At 36.5% G+C, this 21,433-nt stretch overlaps 1 protein-coding gene across 2 annotated transcripts in view; it reads right to left on the bottom strand.

Moving 5' to 3' along the window:
- The window catches only part of PLCE1 (phospholipase C epsilon 1), a 135,834-nt gene that overhangs the window by 58,249 nt on the left and 56,152 nt on the right, over positions 1 to 21,433 (bottom strand). For both annotated transcript variants that reach the window (XM_066191211.1, XM_066191212.1), the window contains exon 3: positions 15,304 to 15,595. In XM_066191211.1, the coding sequence (XP_066047308.1) occupies positions 15,304 to 15,595 (292 nt within the window). The remainder of the gene's footprint in view (positions 1 to 15,303; positions 15,596 to 21,433) is intronic.

The raw sequence follows: 21,433 nt of genomic DNA, 5'->3' as shown, positions 1-21,433 counted from the left end.
GCATAAGGTGTTTTGGTTATTATTCTTACTGATTACTGGAACAAAATTAATCCAAGCCACATCCAGCAAAAACAACACTTGATTAGATGTTCCCATTTAAGCCCTGAAGCTTAGCAGTGAAAGAATTTTAAAGGAATGGAATACACTTGGAAAATGTTCAATCAGTTCAGAGTTTTCATCATTCTGGCCTGCTTTCAGCAGTTACCTAAACAGAATCTGTTCATAACACTAGTTTGTTTGAGACCTGTCCTCTACATAACTATTTCACAGATAATGGATAGAGAATAGAACCACTGACAGCAGATCCTGTTGATTGTGCACCTGTGTACAAAACACCTTTGTATGATCTGCTAAGGAACCTCTTTCACTTATTTTATATTACACTTTCAATAATATAAATTCAACCTCTACATAACTGAAGCACCGACAGAATCTATACCTTCACCACTTAGTTTTGGTGAGGATTCTATTACTGACTCTACTGTGTGCTCGGAATATTCCCTGATGATGAGAACATTTTGTGAATAGGAGATCTATTGTAGCAGCTACAATTTAATTTGATATGCAAGATTTTTAGATTTCTAACAAAACCAAAATCCAGGAAATATTACCTGTATTTAAACAAAAAATATACACATAGAAATTCTCTAAGACACATCGGAGGAAACTGCATGATTTATTAAGGTATCAGTCAAAAACCTGTAATGGCACATCACAAAACTATTGTGATAATAGTTTTTTGTCAGCATTGTACAGCAGGAAGAACCCAATAAAAACAATATTGCATTGCAAAGTGCTGTTAAAGACAGTACCATCATTTATAAAGACACTTAACACAGAGACAGAAAGAACAGTGAGTTCTATGCTGCTAAAAAGAAATACTGCAGTAATTGTACCTCCTAGTTCAAAATTCACAATGTAGAGGAAATTATGAAAAAATTCTCTCACACAAGAATAAATGAGTGAACCAAGGACACTAATTGAAAAAGATGCCAAAAGTGGAGAAAAATTATGAACTGATGGATTACATAACAGGGTGAAGGGCAAAGCTAATACTCATAATTCACTATCATTCGGCACTCACACTTCATTATTAAAGAAATGGCTTAAAAGTATTTTAAGACATACTAAAAAAGTATTCACTGAAACTGGTCAAAAAGAGAGGGAGATGTTTAAGATGTGAAAATGAATATGTCATTAACTGATAAAGACCCAATGAGTAACCTGCAGCCACTGGGAATGCTGCGCAGCAAATCCATGGCTCTTCTCGCACATCCTGCAGAGCACTGTTATGGTGGTCAGCAACCTCCACTCTACCCCAACACAGCCAGAGCTGTGCTACTCCTCCTTAGGTGTCTGCCTACAAAATAGCATTTGGTCTGTGCCCTGTTTACACTGCACAGAAACACAGAGGTAAAATCACAGCTGATGCCCTTGCTGTAATCCTTATGTGTATTCCTAGAGAAAAGCAAGGACAATCTCTTAAGTTTTAGTTTAAAAGAATTAAGGCTAGCTATTGCAGTTGGACTGGACAATGTGTAGGTTCCTTCCAACTGAATTATTTTAGACTACTGTATTCTACATATTATTTACATTTTTTTTCCTTGTGGTTGGAATTAAAAGCAGACTATCTTCACAGCTAGTATTAATAGCCATTTCTGAGAAATGCACTATTATGGGCTAAGTAGAGCACTCCTAAGAGTACAGCAACTCCTGGGTCGAGTGCTCTCAGGACAAAAGGTGTTATTTAACAGATACTTTAAAGGAAGGAAAAAAGTTTGTAGTATCATAAGATGTTTCTTCCACATAGATTCTGCAACATCAAAGAAACAAGCAGTTGGAGACACACAGCGGATGAAAGCTGTGGGAACCTCTAGAGGAGTCTGCAGGTAGTCAAATTCACCTGGAAAGTGCTTCATGGACAGAAACTACAATGCAAAACACGCAAAGGGATCCATGCAGGCAAAACGAAGATGGCTTTCTATACGTGTTTATTGTTTATTTTAGTGTGGATTAGTTTATGCTCTTTTCCTCTTACTCCAGACACGGTCTTTTCTCAAGCTCATTGGTGAATACGTATTTATGTCAAATTAGCATTTTTCCTGTAGGGTTAAATTACAACTGAGGAAGCCAGTCTGAAAAAATGGAAATGTGTAACTACAGAGGAATGAAGTAAAATAATTGCCATACTATTGTTTTTGGGTTTTTGTTTGGGTTTTTTTTTGGTTTTTTTTTTTTCCAGAAGGGAAGTAATTCAGCTCCTTTCTTCTATAAACTACTTCCTCTTGTAATGCAGGAAGAGTAAAACCAATCAGTCTACCTAGAACAGCAGCAATCCTTAGTCTCACTTTTTTCCTTATTTGCAAGTTGAATGCAAGTTTGCAATGTAGTACAATACCTGTTCGGCAAAGTCCAATTACCATTGCTAAATTTACTGAGTGAAGAAAAGGGTTCTGTAATGAGTTTACAGGATTAATTGAAAGAAGCTATTCCTCACTCTAGAATGCAATTTCCGAATTTTAAAAGGTAATTTTGATAGGTATCTTTCAATGCAAACACCTAATCATGAAAATTACCAGAAAACTTTCAAAACAGTTGTACCAGCCTGCATCCTTAACAAGCTGATTTTTCTCATGAGGAAGTTGATGGGAAGCTAAGGATATGTTATTATGCATATATAGTATCTCTTTAGCTTCCCATCATATATTCATATGCTATTTTTATAAGGGATTAAAGTTAATTTACAACTCCCCATCATAGTAAGTCGCATTCATGATGTTATATAACCATTATACTATGCCAGTTTTTCTTTTTAGAAAGTATTGCTACTAGCCAGCTATTCTTAGCAAGATTTCTGGAATCACAAAGGCTGTGCCAGAAGCAGAACTCAAAGGATGCTGAGAGGCATTTTAAAGCAGAAAAGAGAAATACTCAGCAACACTCAGGTCAATATAATCCAAGTCCTTCCACAGACATACAGAACACTTTAAAGCACAGTCACATATTTTCAGTGGCTACACCAAGGACTGAAGGACCAATGGCATCGTGGGCTACCTCACCACTTCAGAGAGAACCATGACTGCTATGCAGTACAGACATGGCCAGGTGAGCTACCAGTGGAAATGCTGACATGCTCAATAAAACTCTGAAGTCCAAGAAAGAATCTGTATTACTGAAAAAGCAAAAATATTATGTAGCTTAATGAAAAAAAACTCATCCCAATAACAAGAACTGCCAAAAAGTCAAAGCTGGAAAGATTTTGATTCTTTCTTTCATATGTTTTTAAATTATAGAGTGGAGGAGCCTGTGTGATTTAGCCTTAGAACTGAAATCTGTTCTACGACGCAGAAGTTTAAGCCAGAGAGGGATTAGTGGAATACAGCAGACAGCAGAAAACAGGGCAGACACATGTCTGGAAGCCAAAAGAAGTAAAACAATAGACTACACAAAGTATTAAATCAACCTTAACTTCATAATAGAGATCTAAACAATCTCAACATCTATAACTTGCCTCAATATTACTTACTTCTTCCTCCCTCAAATATAAATGCTCCAAGTGCTTGCTTACCCTTGCAAGATTTTTACAACTTCACTAGTAAAGTGCTGTAATTCTGCTTAGACTAAACCCTGCTACAAGTAACTATAAAAGTAACTATTTTCTGTAATTGTTTTTGTTTAGTTTATATCATTTGGGCATCATATGGTAAATTAACAAAGATACATTTATACAAGATTGTGTTCAAGCAAACAGAGTATAGCTATATGTATTATACTGCTGAAAGTAGCTCTCTTGTAAAAAAAATTAAAGCATTTATTACATTCGGCTTTCAGAGGATTAATACACTTGCTACATAAAAGCTGTTCTAAACTGTCACAAGACTCCTTAATGAATTGCGTCTTTGTCATTAAGCTTTCGCAGATTATACTAGAAAGGGTGTTTACAGTCCTTTCCTAACAGGAAAACTTGCAAAGCTAGTGATTTTACCATCTGAAAACAAACTCAAAACTAGTACCTTCCTCAGATGTTAAGAAATCTCCCTTAACCTGAAGACTTCAAATGCAATTAATTCCTTCTGTAAAAGTACATAGCAAAAATTAAGATTTCTCTTTCTTCCTTGTGGTGCTACTGCTACCTGCAATGCAGTTAGGGTTTTAAACAGAATTAGCACCAACCATGTCAACACTATTGCTTATATAGCAAAAAAAATTAAAAACTGGGAAAATAAAGCACATTTGTCTTTAAGACCAGCACAGTCCCTCCCAAACCAAATTAGCCTAGGACTGTTAAATGGCAGTTAAGCATTTTACCTTATAAACGTGATTTTTAAAAAAGCAAGTAGTGAAGTCAGTGACTTCTAACTTGTGACACATTATAGATCCATAGGAAATAGGAAGTATTCTAGACATAAGAACTGAAAATCTTGGGTAGGAAAAGGAGTTTTGCTTTCCTAAAGTTCATGGCTCTGAAGAAATAAGATGGGACCCTAAAACCAAATTTCTTCTATAAGCTTTTAGGAGGTGGTGCTGGCCAAAACAGGTCCCCCTGCATAGATCATGGATGACACCAATAACACACAGTTATCTTTCTGTATTTTTTTAAAGACACAGACAAACCACAGAGTATGCAAAGAGAGCTATAAAATTGTTCCGGGCTTGAATAGTGAGATCAAGAGAAAGAGATTTAGATCAGAAATGCATAACTTTAGTTCAATAAAGTGAAATTGAGAGGAGATTTGACTGTAGTGGATATGTAAGCACCTTCCAACAGGGGAAATATATCAGATTTTACATAATTAAATCCAGCAGAGAAATTTCATAACAAGAACAAATGGTTGGTCCTTGATGACAAACAAACTCAAACTAGAAGTGCCACCCTTCTGTCAATGACCACTGGGAAAAGCTGTGCATGTGGATGATAGTTCTCAGGCTTCTTCAGGAGACTGCAGAGTAGCACAGTTGCCTTCCAACTCCTAACCTTAGAACAGAAACAACTTAGAAAGATGACAGACCAGCTAAACGTCTCCACTGACATAAGGCTTTGCAATTTTGTGAGTTTTTTACTTTCCCAAACAACATGCTGTTACTGCCCTTTAGTTTTCAAATTTGATGTACCATCATCCATGCAATCCCTAAATCTTTTTTTCCTTCTCAAGCTTTCTGAAATATTTTCTAACATTTGATGTTCAAAAAAAGTTTTGGTTTTTGAAGGATGTCCCCGTTTCTTTTGAACAAATGGAAGTATAATATTTTGGGGGTTTGGAAGCAAACAGAAATCCTAGTTACTGACACAGTTCTAGTTCTATCTTTGCAAACAAGAATTCGAAATATATTTAAATTTTTCCTTGATGTCTTTTTTAGAGAAATTCATTCTATATATGGTTATGGAAAATACCTGAAGACTTTTCTCACAAACACTGTGCTTGTATGCAAATCCTACCACCATCTTCAAGCCAACCAGTACCTGAAGCAGCACCTCTTCTTTTTTGTGCTCAGTGAATATTTAAAAGGTTTGTTAATAGCTATTGGGAGGTTCTGTATTCACAAGTATTGTACCTATGAGGTAGACATGACCTATATGATTTAATTTGATTCCTTCTACTTCATGGCAATTACAGAACTACATACTATGAAGACCTAAAGCCTAGAAGAAAATTCTACTTCTATGGTTCATTTTTTTTTTCAAATTTAGGACACTTCAACCTAAATAGTAACAAAACTATTTCATGGTGCTTCAAAGTATGATACCATAAATAAGTTCCTAAAATGTTAATTACATTTCATCAGCCAAGTGCCTACACCAACACAAGAACAGAACTAACTCTTCTCAGCAAATACGGCAAAAACATTCTTTTTAGGTATAGCTATTTTCAGAATCAAGTCCCAAAGATTAATGATGTTTCAAATTGGAATTATTCAGAATTCCAGCCGGATATTTCTAGAAACTCATAATAAGAACAATTCAGTTGAAAAAACTGTATAATAATTTTTAGAATAAGTTACACATATTTATGATATTTCAATAGCTACTCTGCTTTTAAAAGGAAATATCTATGTTAAAGAAATTATCCACAGAATCACAGAACATGCTGAGTTGGAAAGGACCACAAAGATCATCCAGTCCAACTCCTGGCCCTCCAAAGAACCATTTTGCTGTGTTTCTCTGCAGAGCTTTGCAATTTAAATTTAAACAAGCAAACACAGGTGAACAACTCCAGAACAAATCTTCTCTAAAGCTAACAGTAACATAATGAAAGGCATTTGATGCAATAGCTTTTACAGACTGAGAATTCTTTTTTCCTCCCTCAAAGAAAAATGCTCTCAGAAGACACCACACCGACTGGTGGATGTGGGCAAAGAGAGGAGACCTAATGCAACAGCACCAGATCTATCCCATTCCTAGAAGACCTCAACACTTACAAAGAAAGCTGAATGTGTGCATGAAATCTGTTGCACTAAGTCCATGGGAGATGTAGACAAAAATATGTAATTACCGTGGAGTTGGGCAAAACCCTTAAAATTAAGCTTAAGAAAAAATTAAAGGTACTTTTAGCATCAAATTGTATCTTAGTTCTTCTACTGTTGCTTTGAAACATTTTAAATTCATGCTTGATAAATCTTCCTGGCAAATTACCTTTTTTCGGAATTACTAAAGTATGTAGCAATGCTTTTATATACACAACTAGTATTTCAAAAGCAAATACTTAAACATTGGAAAACTATGTCAATATGAATCCTCCTAAGTAAAAGCTAAACCAATTATGCCCTAAGAAAAATCCTTGTATCAGCTTAATTTTTAGAAAAATGCTTACACCATCCTGCCTCAAATCAAAGCTAAAAACATTACAATACAGCCAAAAGGCAGGGTCTGAGTTGAAATTAACTAAAATAAATTTCACTGCCTTTCTTGTAATACTTCTAGGTATCTCAGATTTGTTATCACTGACTGAATAGAGACATCAAAAACACCATTGTTTTGCAAGTAACACAGATACACTTGATATCAGGATGATTTTTTTCTGTGCTGTCTAAATCACTGAGGTGAGAATAACGGTGTTGACAACCAAGAAAACCTTCCTATTGCAATGGGGTACTATCACTTTGAATGGTGAATGTTTGTCACAGCCTTTAGCTCACAGCCAGATTAAGGAAATGGGAGAGTTAGCACAGAAAAGATATTCCTTTCACAGAGTAAAATATTATGAACCTTCATTCAAGTTACAGAGGCCACTTAAAAAAACCCATGCAAATACAGATATTTCTTTATGATCGGTTAGCAGCAAAACATTACTTTTACATGCTGCTATGCATACATGTCATTCAGAAAGGAAAAAAAGTTCCTCCCGTAAGCAACCATGGAAAAAAATCTGGTTGCAAGTTATAAACTTGTATACTGAAGATCCAGGAAGAAAATCTCACTAAAGAAAAAAGCTTACTAAAGAAAAACATTCAGAAACATGTTACTAACATGTAACATTTGAGAAATTTATATACTTCAGAAAAAAAAAAAACTTAACCTTGTTCTAGTACTTTTTAAAGCACTGAAATTCATATTTTGTCCAGCAATTTTGTAACAGAGACTGGTTCTCTGTAGAGTAAGAAACAAAGGAATGTCCCACAACATAATTTAATATCTAAATAGTTGCAATGTGAAACAAATAAATGCAAAGCAATTTGCCTAAATTACTTGAAATATTGCATTCCATTTCAAACAAGCTGAAATACAAAATACACAGTTATGACATTATTTCATATTGCTTATATTAAATCCTTACTTCATTTTCCACCTAGAAACAGTTTTGCATCCTTACAGCACTATTATTAAATGCAGCCATTATAGATCTAACATAAGATTAGAAAACCCAATTTACTTCTCTGGAAATAAAACTATCACTTTGATTTAACTCCCTGTAGATAATCAGAACTGGGTACTACGGGTCACAGAAGGGCAAATCTTACCAGCAAATGCGCCTTCCATTGAATCTTAGATTCCACCTAAAATGCCAGAAGAGCAGGTACTTCCAGTACCACAAAACGTCTCCACGCTGCACTTGTCCAAACTAACAGTCAGGCAACAGCTGCTCAGTTTAAAGCTACAAACTGTGGCAAAATGCATAACTGACATGCCTTGTGTAAGCCATGAAGAAGACATGCATTTGGCTGGCTCACTGAAAGGTCAGGTTTCCCACCTCCCCAGATAAAAGCTGAAACACTAGGATTCAAATGGAAGGAAGTTTAGAAATTAAGGATGAGCATACATCCTGCAAAGACTAAAAGCATTTGATTTTGACAGCAGAGTTATAAACAAGAGTGATTTTAATTCTGCTGGATTTTTGTCTTTAAATATATTAAGAAATAAGTTACGCTACACTCAGGCTTTTGTACAAGTTATATTTATATCAATGTTGTTTAAACAGGCCAAAAGTAATAAATGGAATTACTTTTTGTTTTAGGAAACTTCATCTGAAGCATTACAAAAACCACAGTGTGGGTTTCTTTATTAGCAAATGCCCTACCTTTACAGCTATTATGCACCCTGCACTAACAACTCTAGTAAAAGGCAATAGCATTAGCTTTAATGGGACAAAGGGCTATGACTTAGGCAATCATCCAAGAAAGTTTCTTTGAGAGGCAAAGTAGAGGAAAACCTCCCTGAGGCTTCCAGAAATGTGATTAAGAAATTACAAATAGGGGGTATTAAAAAGACAGCATAGCCCTCAGATTGCATCTATGTTCAGAAAGTAAGTAGAAACCAAACCCCTGCCTTCATCCCATAGTCTGTATCTGGCTCTGGCACTTCTATCACTTCTTTTCTTCATTCTAACCCTACCCTTGTCTACACACAGTTTACACCACTTTCACAAGCAGCAGGACTACATCACTGGAAAGTTAGTTATGAAATTTGCTAGAGTACACAAGACTGAAAACCAATATGCTGCCACAAGAAAGCTTTCTCCATTTCCCCAGGAAGTCTGAGAAAGGTCTGTGCAGAACTGGAATGCGAGCAGTACACTCAGAGACACTTTGTTTATACGGTGAATATACGTATTGTCTGAAAAATCTCTACTGAAGGAACGACCATGGGACCTGGCCAACACACCATAATTTTTTCATTGACAACACAAGCATATTCTTTCTTAATTGGAAGAATGACAGTTCAGTGTTGTTTCCAACTTCCAGCTGGAAACAGGACACTTAGATTTTCAAAAAATTCATGTTAAATATGATAACATAAGGATGTCCATGGAGATACAATAGAAAACTTTAAAATTAGTTTTACCTATAAACATAAATTTTATTAATGCTATTTCACTACAAATATACAAAATGAACCATCAAATGAAACATTTCTCATCATTACAGATTCAGTACTAAAGCATTGTCATTAAATTCCGTTAAAAATGCAAATATCTGTAAACCTGAAGAAAATAACTGAATGTCTTTGATCTGCTAAGCAAACTGTATAGTATTTCTTAGAATTTAGCAAAAAAAATTTGTGTCTGGAGAGAAATAAAACAGCATTATCTTACAAAACTTGATTTTCCCTCCTAGTTTGTTTCCTAAAACCAAAGCTTCAAGAGATGACTTTTGAGTCATCTTGTTGCTTGAGTCCTTGGGGTTTTGTGCTCATGATTGACATGCTAACATAAACATACCAAAAAAGTTCCATTCTACACTTTAAAAGTTCCCATGGATACTACTTTTACAAGGTCCATTCAAACAAATGTTCAGACCTTTGAAATAATAAACAATAATAAGCAGTTCAGGGATTAACTATCTGCACTCAGAATCTCATGTAATTTTTTTCCTGAATAATAATAATAATAATAAATTTGATTTTAAAACTAACATCACTTTGCACAAACTTCTGCTCTCTCAGCCTTCATTCACAGACATCCGCATGTCCTTAATTACCTTCCTCACAACAAACTTCTAACAGCACAGACTCATTCTATGCATTTAAACTTTTTTTTTCTTGTGGTGGAAATAACAGCTATAGACTCCCCAAAAAAACATTGCTATAAGCTGAAACACACATACACAGGTTAAATGATCAACAGCATACCAAAACTGTCACACAGTATTATTGGAACCAAAATCTATAGAAAATCAGCTGAAACTCCGTTCTGTTTCTTAATGGCTCAGCCCTGTACAAGGATTAGGATACCCAGACCCATACAGACATAACTGGAGTACGATACCTACTACATCCAAAAGCGCAATTTTACAGATGAAAATATTTTAAATTCTTTTAATAATGTTACTTACACTGGTTAACTTCAGTCTTCTGTCTGGTTCAATTATGTGTCTATCTTGCAGTAATATGCCTTACTGATCCTGGAAAGAGGACTGTAAGGACAAGACAAGCTATGGTGGCAGAACTTAAATCTGTGTGCCTGTGATGTATTAAACATGTTGGATTGAAGGAAGTTTTTGGTAAATTAATGTTAATTAGGGATCCTCATTAAGTCCTTCTCCCACTACCCTTGGTGTGACCAATCTGGCTGGAACCAGGCCCGGCCTCAGGGTGCCAGGTCCAGGAGACTGACCTCAGTGATTTTTCCCTTCTGCCAATTTGCAGGGACAATCATTATAGTCAGCTCCAGATGGTCCCACATGCCCCTAGACTCAGAGCTGTCCTCCAAAATCTTTCTCCTCCTTCCTGATGTCTCAGCCTTGATCTGTGCTTCCTGCCATGTCACTCTCTTCTTTCTGTTCCTAACCAGATGACCTGCACTTGTTCCTGCTCTTCCTGACCTACATCCTGGAGGCAACAGAGCAGGCATGAAATCCTTGTTTCCTGACTCACACCCTTGCCTCAGACCACATTATCTGCATACAGACTGACCTGTCTCCAGTATCTGATTTCCCCTCCTACAGCGCATTGCCTGACACATCTTACGACAGACTGTCAGCCTAAGACACATTTTGTCTTTTCAGGTCATATTTTCAGCTTGTTTGGCTTTTTCTCTCCTTCTAGATGGTCTTAATCTTTGGGCCCAAACATACACACAACACAAACACACACACAACCCATCAACTAAATTATGCTGGCCTTTCTTAATCTATGTACATCAAGCTTGTTACCACCCATGACTCTGACATATAGCTATCAGACAACTGCCCCAACTTCAGGGATCCTGGAATTTTCCCAATATTGTAACAATACACTTTTTGCAAAGGGTACAAGAAATAGCAGTAGGAAAAGCCACAGAGACTTGGGCACCTGTTTTGCTGTGCAGTCTTGCAGATGGCAAAATCTAATTTAAAAAAAAGGGTAATCACTAAATTGTGTGGGATGAATGAAGCAGGTTTTCTTACGAGCAATGCAGTCTGCCTCCACATTCATGACAAATCAGTTTCCTTATATTCTTGGTCAAAACCTGCTATTGTCTGTCTAGCAAGTCCCGTTGAGCTTTCTCTGGAAGACATAGTCCAATTTATATCACAGAGAATGGCACCAGACTAATCCATTTTAGAAGACACTAAAGTGAAAAGAATACTGATACAAAATGTTTGCAGTCTGCTCCATCTTCAGACACCTCTTTCTAACTTTCTTTCCCTTTATCTTAGATTACAAACAGAATTAAATTGGGGTGGAGGGACGAGTACTTTTTTTTAAATGATATCAAATGTAAAGTACAAACATTTTGACATACTCTAGTTCCTTCTTTAAGACAACTTTTTTCACTTTCTGCACAAAATTGTCAACAACATATGAACTATGACAATGACTGGCCCTTCAAATATGATTCCAGTGAAAGTTCTGGTCCATTCACAACTGTGAGCAAACTTCTGTAACAATCAATTTGTAAGAAACAGAAAAGGCTGAGAAGCAGGATATCCTTTCTACAGGAAAAAAAACTGGCTTCGATCCAAATCCCATTGAAAGACACACTTAGAATTTTTACTAACCAAAAACGGAGTTACATACAGAGGTACTAAAACAGTGCAGTACTAAATGTCTTCAGTATTCATATGTGAAAATTATGTTCACTGTAGCAACAAAGATGCTGACAAGGATGTGAATGTCACTGAGCAGCTGTGGGAACTCCAGGCATCTGTGGTTCCCGGGAGTCCACTGTCAGACTGTCCCTGTGCTACGGGGACCAGAGTCACAGCCCCTCAGTCGGGAGCCTCTGTGAGCCATGTGAGAGCAGGGCTTGCAGGCGCCCTGCTCCAGGCCCAAGACACGACTCTCCTACACAGCAGGCCTGATGTAAGCTTTTGAAAACTCAGTCTCAGATCCACATGACTGGGAATTCTGGCTTAGAAGGTCTGGTATGTTTGGAAGCCTTCTGTGGAACTAACAACACTGCCTGATCTGCCCACAAAACCATCCTAGCCCTGGGGACTCAGAGCATTTAAGGTCCTTAGCTACCAAGGAAAACCTTAGAAAGTATTCCCTGGAGCTGGACTGCTTGTGACTGCAAGGTTCATCACTCAGGTCACCAAGTAACCCCTGATGGACTGAACACAAAGAACTCACAAAGTGCTTGATGCTAGAGAGACACAAACCCAGGAGGCTAGCCCAGTGTTAGGGCCTTGCTGTTTGCAGGATCCCTATTTCCTGGGCAGATATTACATAAAGGCTATGCCTAAAAAAAGTATTAATTTTTTGAGCAGTCTTCCATTTGGATCATGAAGGCACTCGCCATTAAAGTAATGGGCTCCTCTTTAAACACACGGTGCAAGAGAGTGTTGAACTTTGTCTCCAAAAATTGCAAACATTTTGAAAGAAAAGTAGTGGAATACTTTCTAGTCCAGAAAAGGTTCTCCAAACACAAATTCAACAGCCCATGAGATCTTTTCAAGACTTCATGATATAGACTGGTTCTATTAAACAAATTTACTTCTGCTTTGGAAGCTTTTTAAGAACTCTCTTGAAAATCATGTGAAATGCAGTGATATTTACTCCTTAGTTGACAACTGATTTGGAGTTACAGTACCTGTCTTCCCAAGAGGTCATTATATGTGACAGAGTCATACACGTAACTTTTACTTTATCTATTAAACTCCCTTCAACTGAATTTTTCAATTAATTTTTGCACTGTTACCCTTCTGATTCTCCTCCCATCTCATTGTAGTGAGTGGCAGCAAGATGCTACCTACCAGGGTTAAACAACAGCAGCTATTAAAGCACAACAGGATCAATATATTCCCTTCTCAATTCCTCCAAACAACTACTGAGCGAAGTGTTCCCATAACATTCTGTATCCTGTGACAAATCCTGCATTACATTTGATGACAGAGCTATTGACGTGAACCAAAATTTCTCAGGTTTAGATGAGGTTATCTTATTGAGGTTAAATCCAGCCATACAGAGGATGCTGGACAGATGAAAATAACCTTCTTATCCATCTGTATGGACAGGACAATTTCTCAAAGGTACACATCTATGAATAATGACCAGAGCTCTGAATTCAGAATGTAGTTGGGTTCCTCGCTAATGCAAATGACTTGGTCACATCAACAGGTAACATTCTATATAAATGTTTTTAGACAGGACTCTTACAATTTCTCAGATATAATACATCATCACAATATAAATGAACAGGAAGCTTCCACATCCATAAAATGTCAATATCCTAAAGCTGCAGGACACCTCTTCCTCACCAGAGACCAGCACAGTAAATCATGCCTAGACCACTAAAGTAAATCATCTCTACTATCTACACAGGCTGTCAGTGGAATTGCAAACTGAGTTCAAAATCTTGGCTTTTTTTAATGTCTTACATCCTTTGGCTTAGAATCCAACAACATACACCATGTAATACTGTCACCATAGATACCCCCAAACCAGTGCAAAGTGTGCTGGTACACAGAGTACATAGAGTACACATGTGCACACACTAGCTCAGGCTCCATAAAAAGATGTAGCTGTATCAGCAGCGTGGTAAGCCCGAGCTAACTATTGCTGCTGCTTCAGTTTCAGAACTCAGTTCTGAAGCACATGGCTCACTTCTTCTAACCTTGCTTTCTGAGCTGTCACAGGAATGTCCCTGTTTATTTTCCTAAAGCACTTACCTCCCCGGAACAAATAAAAAACCAAGCCAAATAAACCAGAAAACTCTACCAAAATTGGACACTATACTGTACACAGCTGTCTCTCACAGACAATGATGGTACGTGAAGCTGAGTAATGCCGCACAAGGTACTACTGAAATTCATTCACATGCTGCAAGTTTGCCATCTGTACCTGTAATTCTTAGAATATTTTAGTGCCTCTCTCTGCCCTTTGATTCACCTAGAGAAAAATTAATTAAAACAAGAAAGGGCCACTTTTTGGGATAAAAACAAGACAGCCATATATACGAGCATAAACTATACCACTATTTGTTAAAAATGAAGTCAGTATCTGTGTTAGTTAAGGAACCACACTGATTTTGCATTTATTTTGTCATATTCCTGTAAAATTGTGGGCAAGCCATAATATTAACATGCATCACTTCTACCATAGTATGACTGAGATATTACATCCTTTTGTTATGGTTCATCAGACAATGATAAATCTCCCAATGCTTGAGTAACTTATGAAGTATTCTAGGCATTAATTAAAAATTAATCAATAATATAGGTACTGTTCTGTTCTGTACAAAACCATCTTTTAAAGCACAGAATTTCTATCAAGAAGGCTTTGTTTAACTTCCAAAACTGACCAAACTAAATCATATTAAGGATATTATTACATATGATCAGCATGGAAGTTTAGTATGCAACATCCACTTTCCAACAGGCACTTTCCATACAGACAATACCAATGTTATTTGAAATGACCCAATACCACAAAGATGATGGACCCAGGAGAAGACCAACAATAAATCAGTAATGAAGCGTACGCACTCCACAACACAGCGCTATGCCAACAGCTACCTGTATAATGACAGCAATAACAACCAAGTAGAGCACAGACTCCTTTCTCTAGTTCTGAACCAAGTCAGCCCATGAGCAGGAGCACTTGGTAAATGAGAAATACCACACACAGGAACACCCTGAAAACATCAGTTTAGGCATTAAATTTGGATGCAGGCAGGAAAGATTCCAACAAGAAAAAAACAGGAAAATGTGTTTGTTTTGTAATAGGATTCTTTTCAGTTTAGCTGCATTTTTACTTTATTAAACTAAAAGGGCTATTTATTATGACACATAATAACTGCAAAGGAAAATTCCTATTTGAAAACATAAAACCTTTATCTGTTAACTTTGTGGATGAGTACATAAATTACTGAATACCATATAGTGTTAATAATTTTGCAATTTGTTCTATACTTTAAGTGGACAAAGATAAAAAAACCCCTTAATTACCTTTAAGCATTGTTCTTCCAGTTGATCCTCCAAAAATATTTAAAAGACCACTTCTTGCTCCTAATGATGTAGTTGCTTCTAGTAAAGCACCAGTTACATAGTTAGAGAGTGCAGTCCTCTGTAAAGTGGCACGATATTGACAGTAAGCACCTGTTACACATGGTTTTACACAAAAACCATCTCCTTTGTATATACAGTCTGTAACAGATGTTGGGAGCTTTCTCAGAAAATGAGGAATATATTCAAAAATATCTTCTGCTCCTTCCTCTTCTTCTCTCACTGTACTGAAGATCTGTGGAGAATGCAAAAGCATGGACTGTTAGTTCATCTGCTTAGGATAACACACTGAATATAAAACAATTCCAAATGACCACGACTTCTTGTGAAGTTCAGTGACCTGCAATATCTACATCCAAAACTGGTTTGTTAGGATTTGGGGTTATGCTCCCAAACAGGATATTTAAGTAAGAAGTCATTCTGGCTTTCAATCTATGTTTAAAAGCATTCTAAAGATAACTATTAGACTAAAAAAACCCACATCAATATACCTCACCAACATTTAAAATACAGAATATGCACTAAATTGTTTATAATACTATATACATATACAAGATCTGTTGTACTTCCAGAAAATCTTAGAGGTATCAGTAGCAGAAAAAACAGATCAACTCTGGGTTGGTACTTTTTCTTGCTGAGTGGGTGGGGTTTTGCAAGCAGAAATGGTTTTAATCACTCTGAACCCTCTTTCAAAATGTTCCGGTGTTACGTTTATTGCATTACTTCCAGCCTACGCACAGGTCCTCTATCTTATATTGGTTTAGTACTCCTTTTCCAATATTTGTGATAACACACTAATGAACTTCAGTCTGTGGCTTAGCAACTAAGTAATGTTTGCTTATTTAAAAGAGTCTAATGATCAAAGCAAGAATCTGGAAGAAATCTCTTCATTTAGCATACAAGGGTAGACTTGATGCTTTGCATTCTTTTATGCTGACATACTGATTAACATTAATAATTTGTTTCAATGATCTGTGCTTCTTAATTACAAAGTGTAAACTAAAAATTAACACGGGGAAAGGTCAGTATAAATGTCACCAGGACAGGTGCTGAAACAATTTTCATGAGGTTGCTCCCCACCAGTCTTAGATGTGCAGAAGAAACAAGCTGATGGTTTCAAGACAGTTTTTTTCAATTAACGCCTTGTGTCTTGTTGCCATCCTTTCCCACATATAAACAAAACACAGCTATCCATCAACACGGCAGAAATTGCAGCCAGTCCTACAGAGCAAGCGCACATGTGCTCAGTCAAACGATAAGAAAGTGTTTGCACAGCCAGTGCACGCTGCACGTCAGAGGCACCGGCACCCTGCCCACAGGACACACACGTGCCCAGCCACAGATCCAGGGAGGGCAGCAGCTCCCGGGACAGGGATCTCACACCCCTCCACTTCTGCCCTGACACTGGCATTCACCCTGCCAGGTAAGTGAGGAGGGATCCAACGCCCTGCTCCATGAGGGATCTGACCCTCCACTAACAGAGGAGGTGGACAGTGATGTGGTTCTTACATTTGTGTAAACAAATCACAGAAAATCAAATACAATCCAATACATTAAGTAGATATTTGTTAGCTTAAATTTTTGTAATAACCATGTTTGGGGGAAAAAAGTAATATTTCATATTAAAATACAGTAATTCGTTATCTGGTAATGTAATTCAATGATCTGAAAAAGAACTCTGACATATTTATTAACATAAAAAACTTGCACATGTTGACTATGACTATATATAACTCAATTCCATTAAAAGATAGCTTCTGTGATGCACTACACTACTCATGCACTATACTACAGTATGAAATGCTGTGACATCTATCTTTTTTTCCCCTCTCCCTGCAGGTTTTCCAAAATATGTTTGGTCTGACATTTCTAGAAATATTACACCTGCATTTTTATCTTTTATACCTTTTTTGCCTATCTGGCAGCTTTATAGACTTACTGTCATTACAGACACATTATTACCTTAATTCCGAAGGAAAATGTGCTCTTAAAGCACGCCTTACGTGCACGGGATGTGTGTAGATCTTTTATTTAGCTAACTGTCTGCAAGTACCTTTTCAAAAGGTGTACTGTGAAATAGTAAACCTCCGGACTACGAGTGTGTCACACACAGCAGACATAATTAGTCTTTCTAGCTTGTTTAAAAAAATATTTAGTTAATGAATATAATTTAACTTCTCAAAACTGCAGTTACCATCCAAAATATTTTTAAAATTGGGTTCTGCAACTTATAAAGGCATGTTCTGTTGCCTACACAACTAAAATTTCTTTCAGCTGCCAAAGCAAAGAAACCATTTGTTGACAGAAATAGGCGACAGTGTTTTGCTGGAGAGATTATACATAGAATAATGGTGTTAATCTCTTCTGTGTAAAGTAGACTTCGGGGCACTAGCTGTCTCCAAAGACTTTGCACCTCACAAAACATTTTCAAATTCTGTTTGTTTTGATGTGTTAAAGTTTTGAGAGTGTTACCTCTGCTGCACACAGATGAGGTTACAAAAAAATAGACTTACAATGTTTATACTTATCAGCCCCTGCAAAGAACTGAAACAATCAGAATAGGAACAAATCCCTCAGGTATCTGATAGGGGAAAGCACCTTTCAGAGAGATTGCACCAGACAATTGGGGAAACTTAATCTTGCCTGGGAGACAAAGAAGTTTATTCCAAGCCAGGTTTACAGTTCATCATGGCAAAATCCAGATCCTATTGATCCATACCACTACCAGAAAACGACTAATGCAATTAAAAATTAATTTGAACCAAAAAGAGTAAAATGCAGCCCTAAACTGAAAGCTACCCAACAAAAAACAAAGCCTCACTTTTGCCTTACATATCAAATTAAAGATTTCAAAACCATCTGCCTTCTGATGTTGCCGTGTCTCACTTACTGCATATAAAGCAGTAACTCAGAAGAAACTCAGGGCAGTATCTGACTCTAAAAGTGTTGCAATATTAAACATTCTGTAATGAACACATAGCACATTTAAAATAAGGAATAAGATGAAACAGGAAACTCCATACACTAATACACCAGTATTCCAATAAAAGTATACTACAGCTTCAATATTTTTTTACTTTCTTTTCTTTTTAAAGGAGATTTTAGTGGTAAGTAAAAAAATGGAAAATAAAAATTACTTGCAACATACAATATTTCTGATTTCTACAAGAGAAAATTGTCCTCCAACTCTAAAATGAAAACTAGCTTTAAAATAAAGATTATATTCTGACAGAATTCCATCCTTGTAGCTTTATAACCAAGTCCATATTTGGAAAATGCATGGAAACAAAATAGATTATTCAGCTCTTAATAATGTATGCAATAAATCATCAAAACTTTACTTTTAGAAGTCCCTCAGTTTTGCTTCTAGTAACTTAAAATGGTATCTGCAAGTTAACTTATTGATAACCTTCAGGCAATAAAACTTTCTTACAGTGACAACAGACATACTTTGCCAAGATATTAAAAATATCTTTAAAAATAACCACTAGAACAAGAAACTTACGCTAGCCTTGAAACTATTCTTTATTCTTCTCTTGCAGTCTTTTTTTTCTCTTTAATCATCATGCAATTGCAAATTGCAATATGTCCTTTTCTCCACAACATTACTAAAGCTTTACTGTGTAAAAATGGCAGAAACCTAAACACCGCAGCCATTTATTGCCCAGTTTCTGGCACATATTCACCCAGAACGGGTGCTGCTGTACTGGACATATCAGATATAGCAGTTCATAAAGAAGAATCGTGATTTCCTACTTAAACATACGTGTATCTCTTACTGTAGTCTTTTTTTTTTTGTTCGTTTCTTCTTCTTTCTTTTTGTCTCTTTTCATATTTTTTCTGCCTCAGGTATTTAGCTTAGAACTTGGAGGCATGTTATCATATTGCCAAACATCTAGCAGCTGCTGTTCTTTTGAAACCCAGAAACTGAAATTATGAACAGAAAGCGTCCCATTCTTAGGCAGCAGGTTTAATCTAACATCATTAAAATAATAAAGAATATTTGCACCCAAAAATTTCATTGCAAAGAATAGTCATGAAAAATTATGCTTATTGCTATTGCACTGTAAAAGTATGAGAAAATATGGTGTCATGAGGATTTAATACTTCACTGCATCTGTCCAAATGCCCTCTAAAAACATCTATCAAGATACCCTGAATGATCAAGATGGAATACTGAAATGTAGGAGGTGTGTGCGCGTCTTCAGTTGATATGACACATTTCAGCCTGATTTCCTGGCTGTTCACCCGCAGAGCATTTCTATGCTAGAGGGCTGCTGACAGCAGCCTGTGCTCATTTGTTGCATGCTTTTAAAGCATTTTTAAATGCCTGCAAGCCAAAATGGTATTTTAAAAAGTAATAACTCTCAGGACAGTGTGCGTTGAAGATCATTTAAATATCTCCTTTGAAAACACAAAGGTTTTACAGAATACAAGCCTAAACACAATTAAGACCACAGGAAATGCTGCTCTTCTCAACTTTGTTCTGTTCCAGGAAAAATTACATTAAAATGAGGAAATTTTGATGGTGATTTTTCATTTTGGCCCTGCAGATTTTTCAGAAGAAAACCAGACTAATCAAAGTGATCTCTTGGAAGTCATGAACAAGGACCATTCCAATTGCTTTTACATGTATTTATTGTATTGTTTAATTCAGATATCTATAGCATGGAATACAAGCACAGTCTGCTATGAAAAAAACGCCACCTTTGGCAGAAAAAAACTAATATGCAAGGTGAACTTGGGTGAATGAAGCATTAATGCACAATTGGTCAATATTTCAGTTTTATGTATTCCAAAATGGTACTCCACCGTAACACTTTGAAGCCTATATTAGTAGAAATGTAAAAATAGGTAATGGTGATAGTTAATTTTCTGAAGTACACTGGATTTTCTCAGCTTTATCTCATTCAGGTTATGACCATACCTCCACTGATTAGTTCATGACATTTCAAGATCATTGCTAAAGTACAAATCTTTAACTCAGGGTGTTTCTAAAATATGAATGTCTTGTAACAGTTTCTGATTATGTATCAATTATAAGAACTGAAATACATTAAACACTGAATGCATTTTTTGTTATCCCTAGAATAGTGTATATGTTTGTCTTTCTTCCTGCTCTGTATGTGACATTCTTAAGAGGATATGCCAGAGTCCATATCTCAAACAGTTGTGCAGGTTGTTGAAAGCCAAGGGATTTTACTGTGTTTGACAAAGAGGATCCTGTGAACAGCTGAAAGGTCTGCTCTGTCAAGACTACTTCTTAGCTCTCTTCACTGGCAAGTCTTGTTCACTTCAGCAATCGAATAGGTGAGGTCTTCAGAAATCCTTTCAAGAAACTGGACATTTTGGTAAGTGTTTTCCAGTGTTTGGAGTACAAAAGCCGGAAATTTTGACTGTTAGAACAGTATCTAACAGTACAGCACTCTTGGTGGTACTCAGCAGCCTGTAACCAAATAAGAACACACCAGGACAGCTGATGAAATTTTTGGCCATGTGTGTTACTGAGTTTTTGGTATTTTACAAGAACAAGTAGAGCAAGGTTTATGATAAAACCTGTGGTCAGTTAACTTCCATTTCCAACTTATTATTCCAGATGATGTGGATGAATACAAATACACAACTGCATGCTTTTCTAAATTGTAGATACACTGAAATTTGTGAGAGACTGATGACTGTCCAGGCCAGCAGGAGATGAAACACCGTTCTCATTCCAAATCCAAAACAGCACTGTAATAGCTACTAAGAAGAAAGCTCTACCCTACCTGAAACCAGCACAACTACTTCTCCCAAGCTTCTCTGACCCGTTGTTTGTCATGACACTCTATTGCAGTTTCTTGCTGTGGCAAACATGAAACAACTATCTGGCAGTTTTGCAAGCTGGCATCAAACTCACAGATTCCCACAGATCCTCTCACAGCATCTCATGATCCAACATTTTTGGCTAACAGGCAACATTCTAAAAATATGAACAGTCATCCCATATTAAAATAAAATGAAATAAAATAAAATAAAATAAAATAAAATAAAATAAAATAAAATAAAATAAAATGTTACATATTATGATGCCTTT

The sequence above is a fragment of the Chamaea fasciata genome, unplaced genomic scaffold (assembly GCF_029207755.1).
Source record: "Chamaea fasciata isolate MVZ Bird 193981 ecotype frontalis unplaced genomic scaffold, bChaFas1.0.hap1 SCAF_9, whole genome shotgun sequence".
NCBI lineage: Eukaryota > Metazoa > Chordata > Aves > Passeriformes > Sylviidae > Chamaea > Chamaea fasciata.
This window is presented reverse-complemented; position numbering and strand designations above follow the sequence as displayed.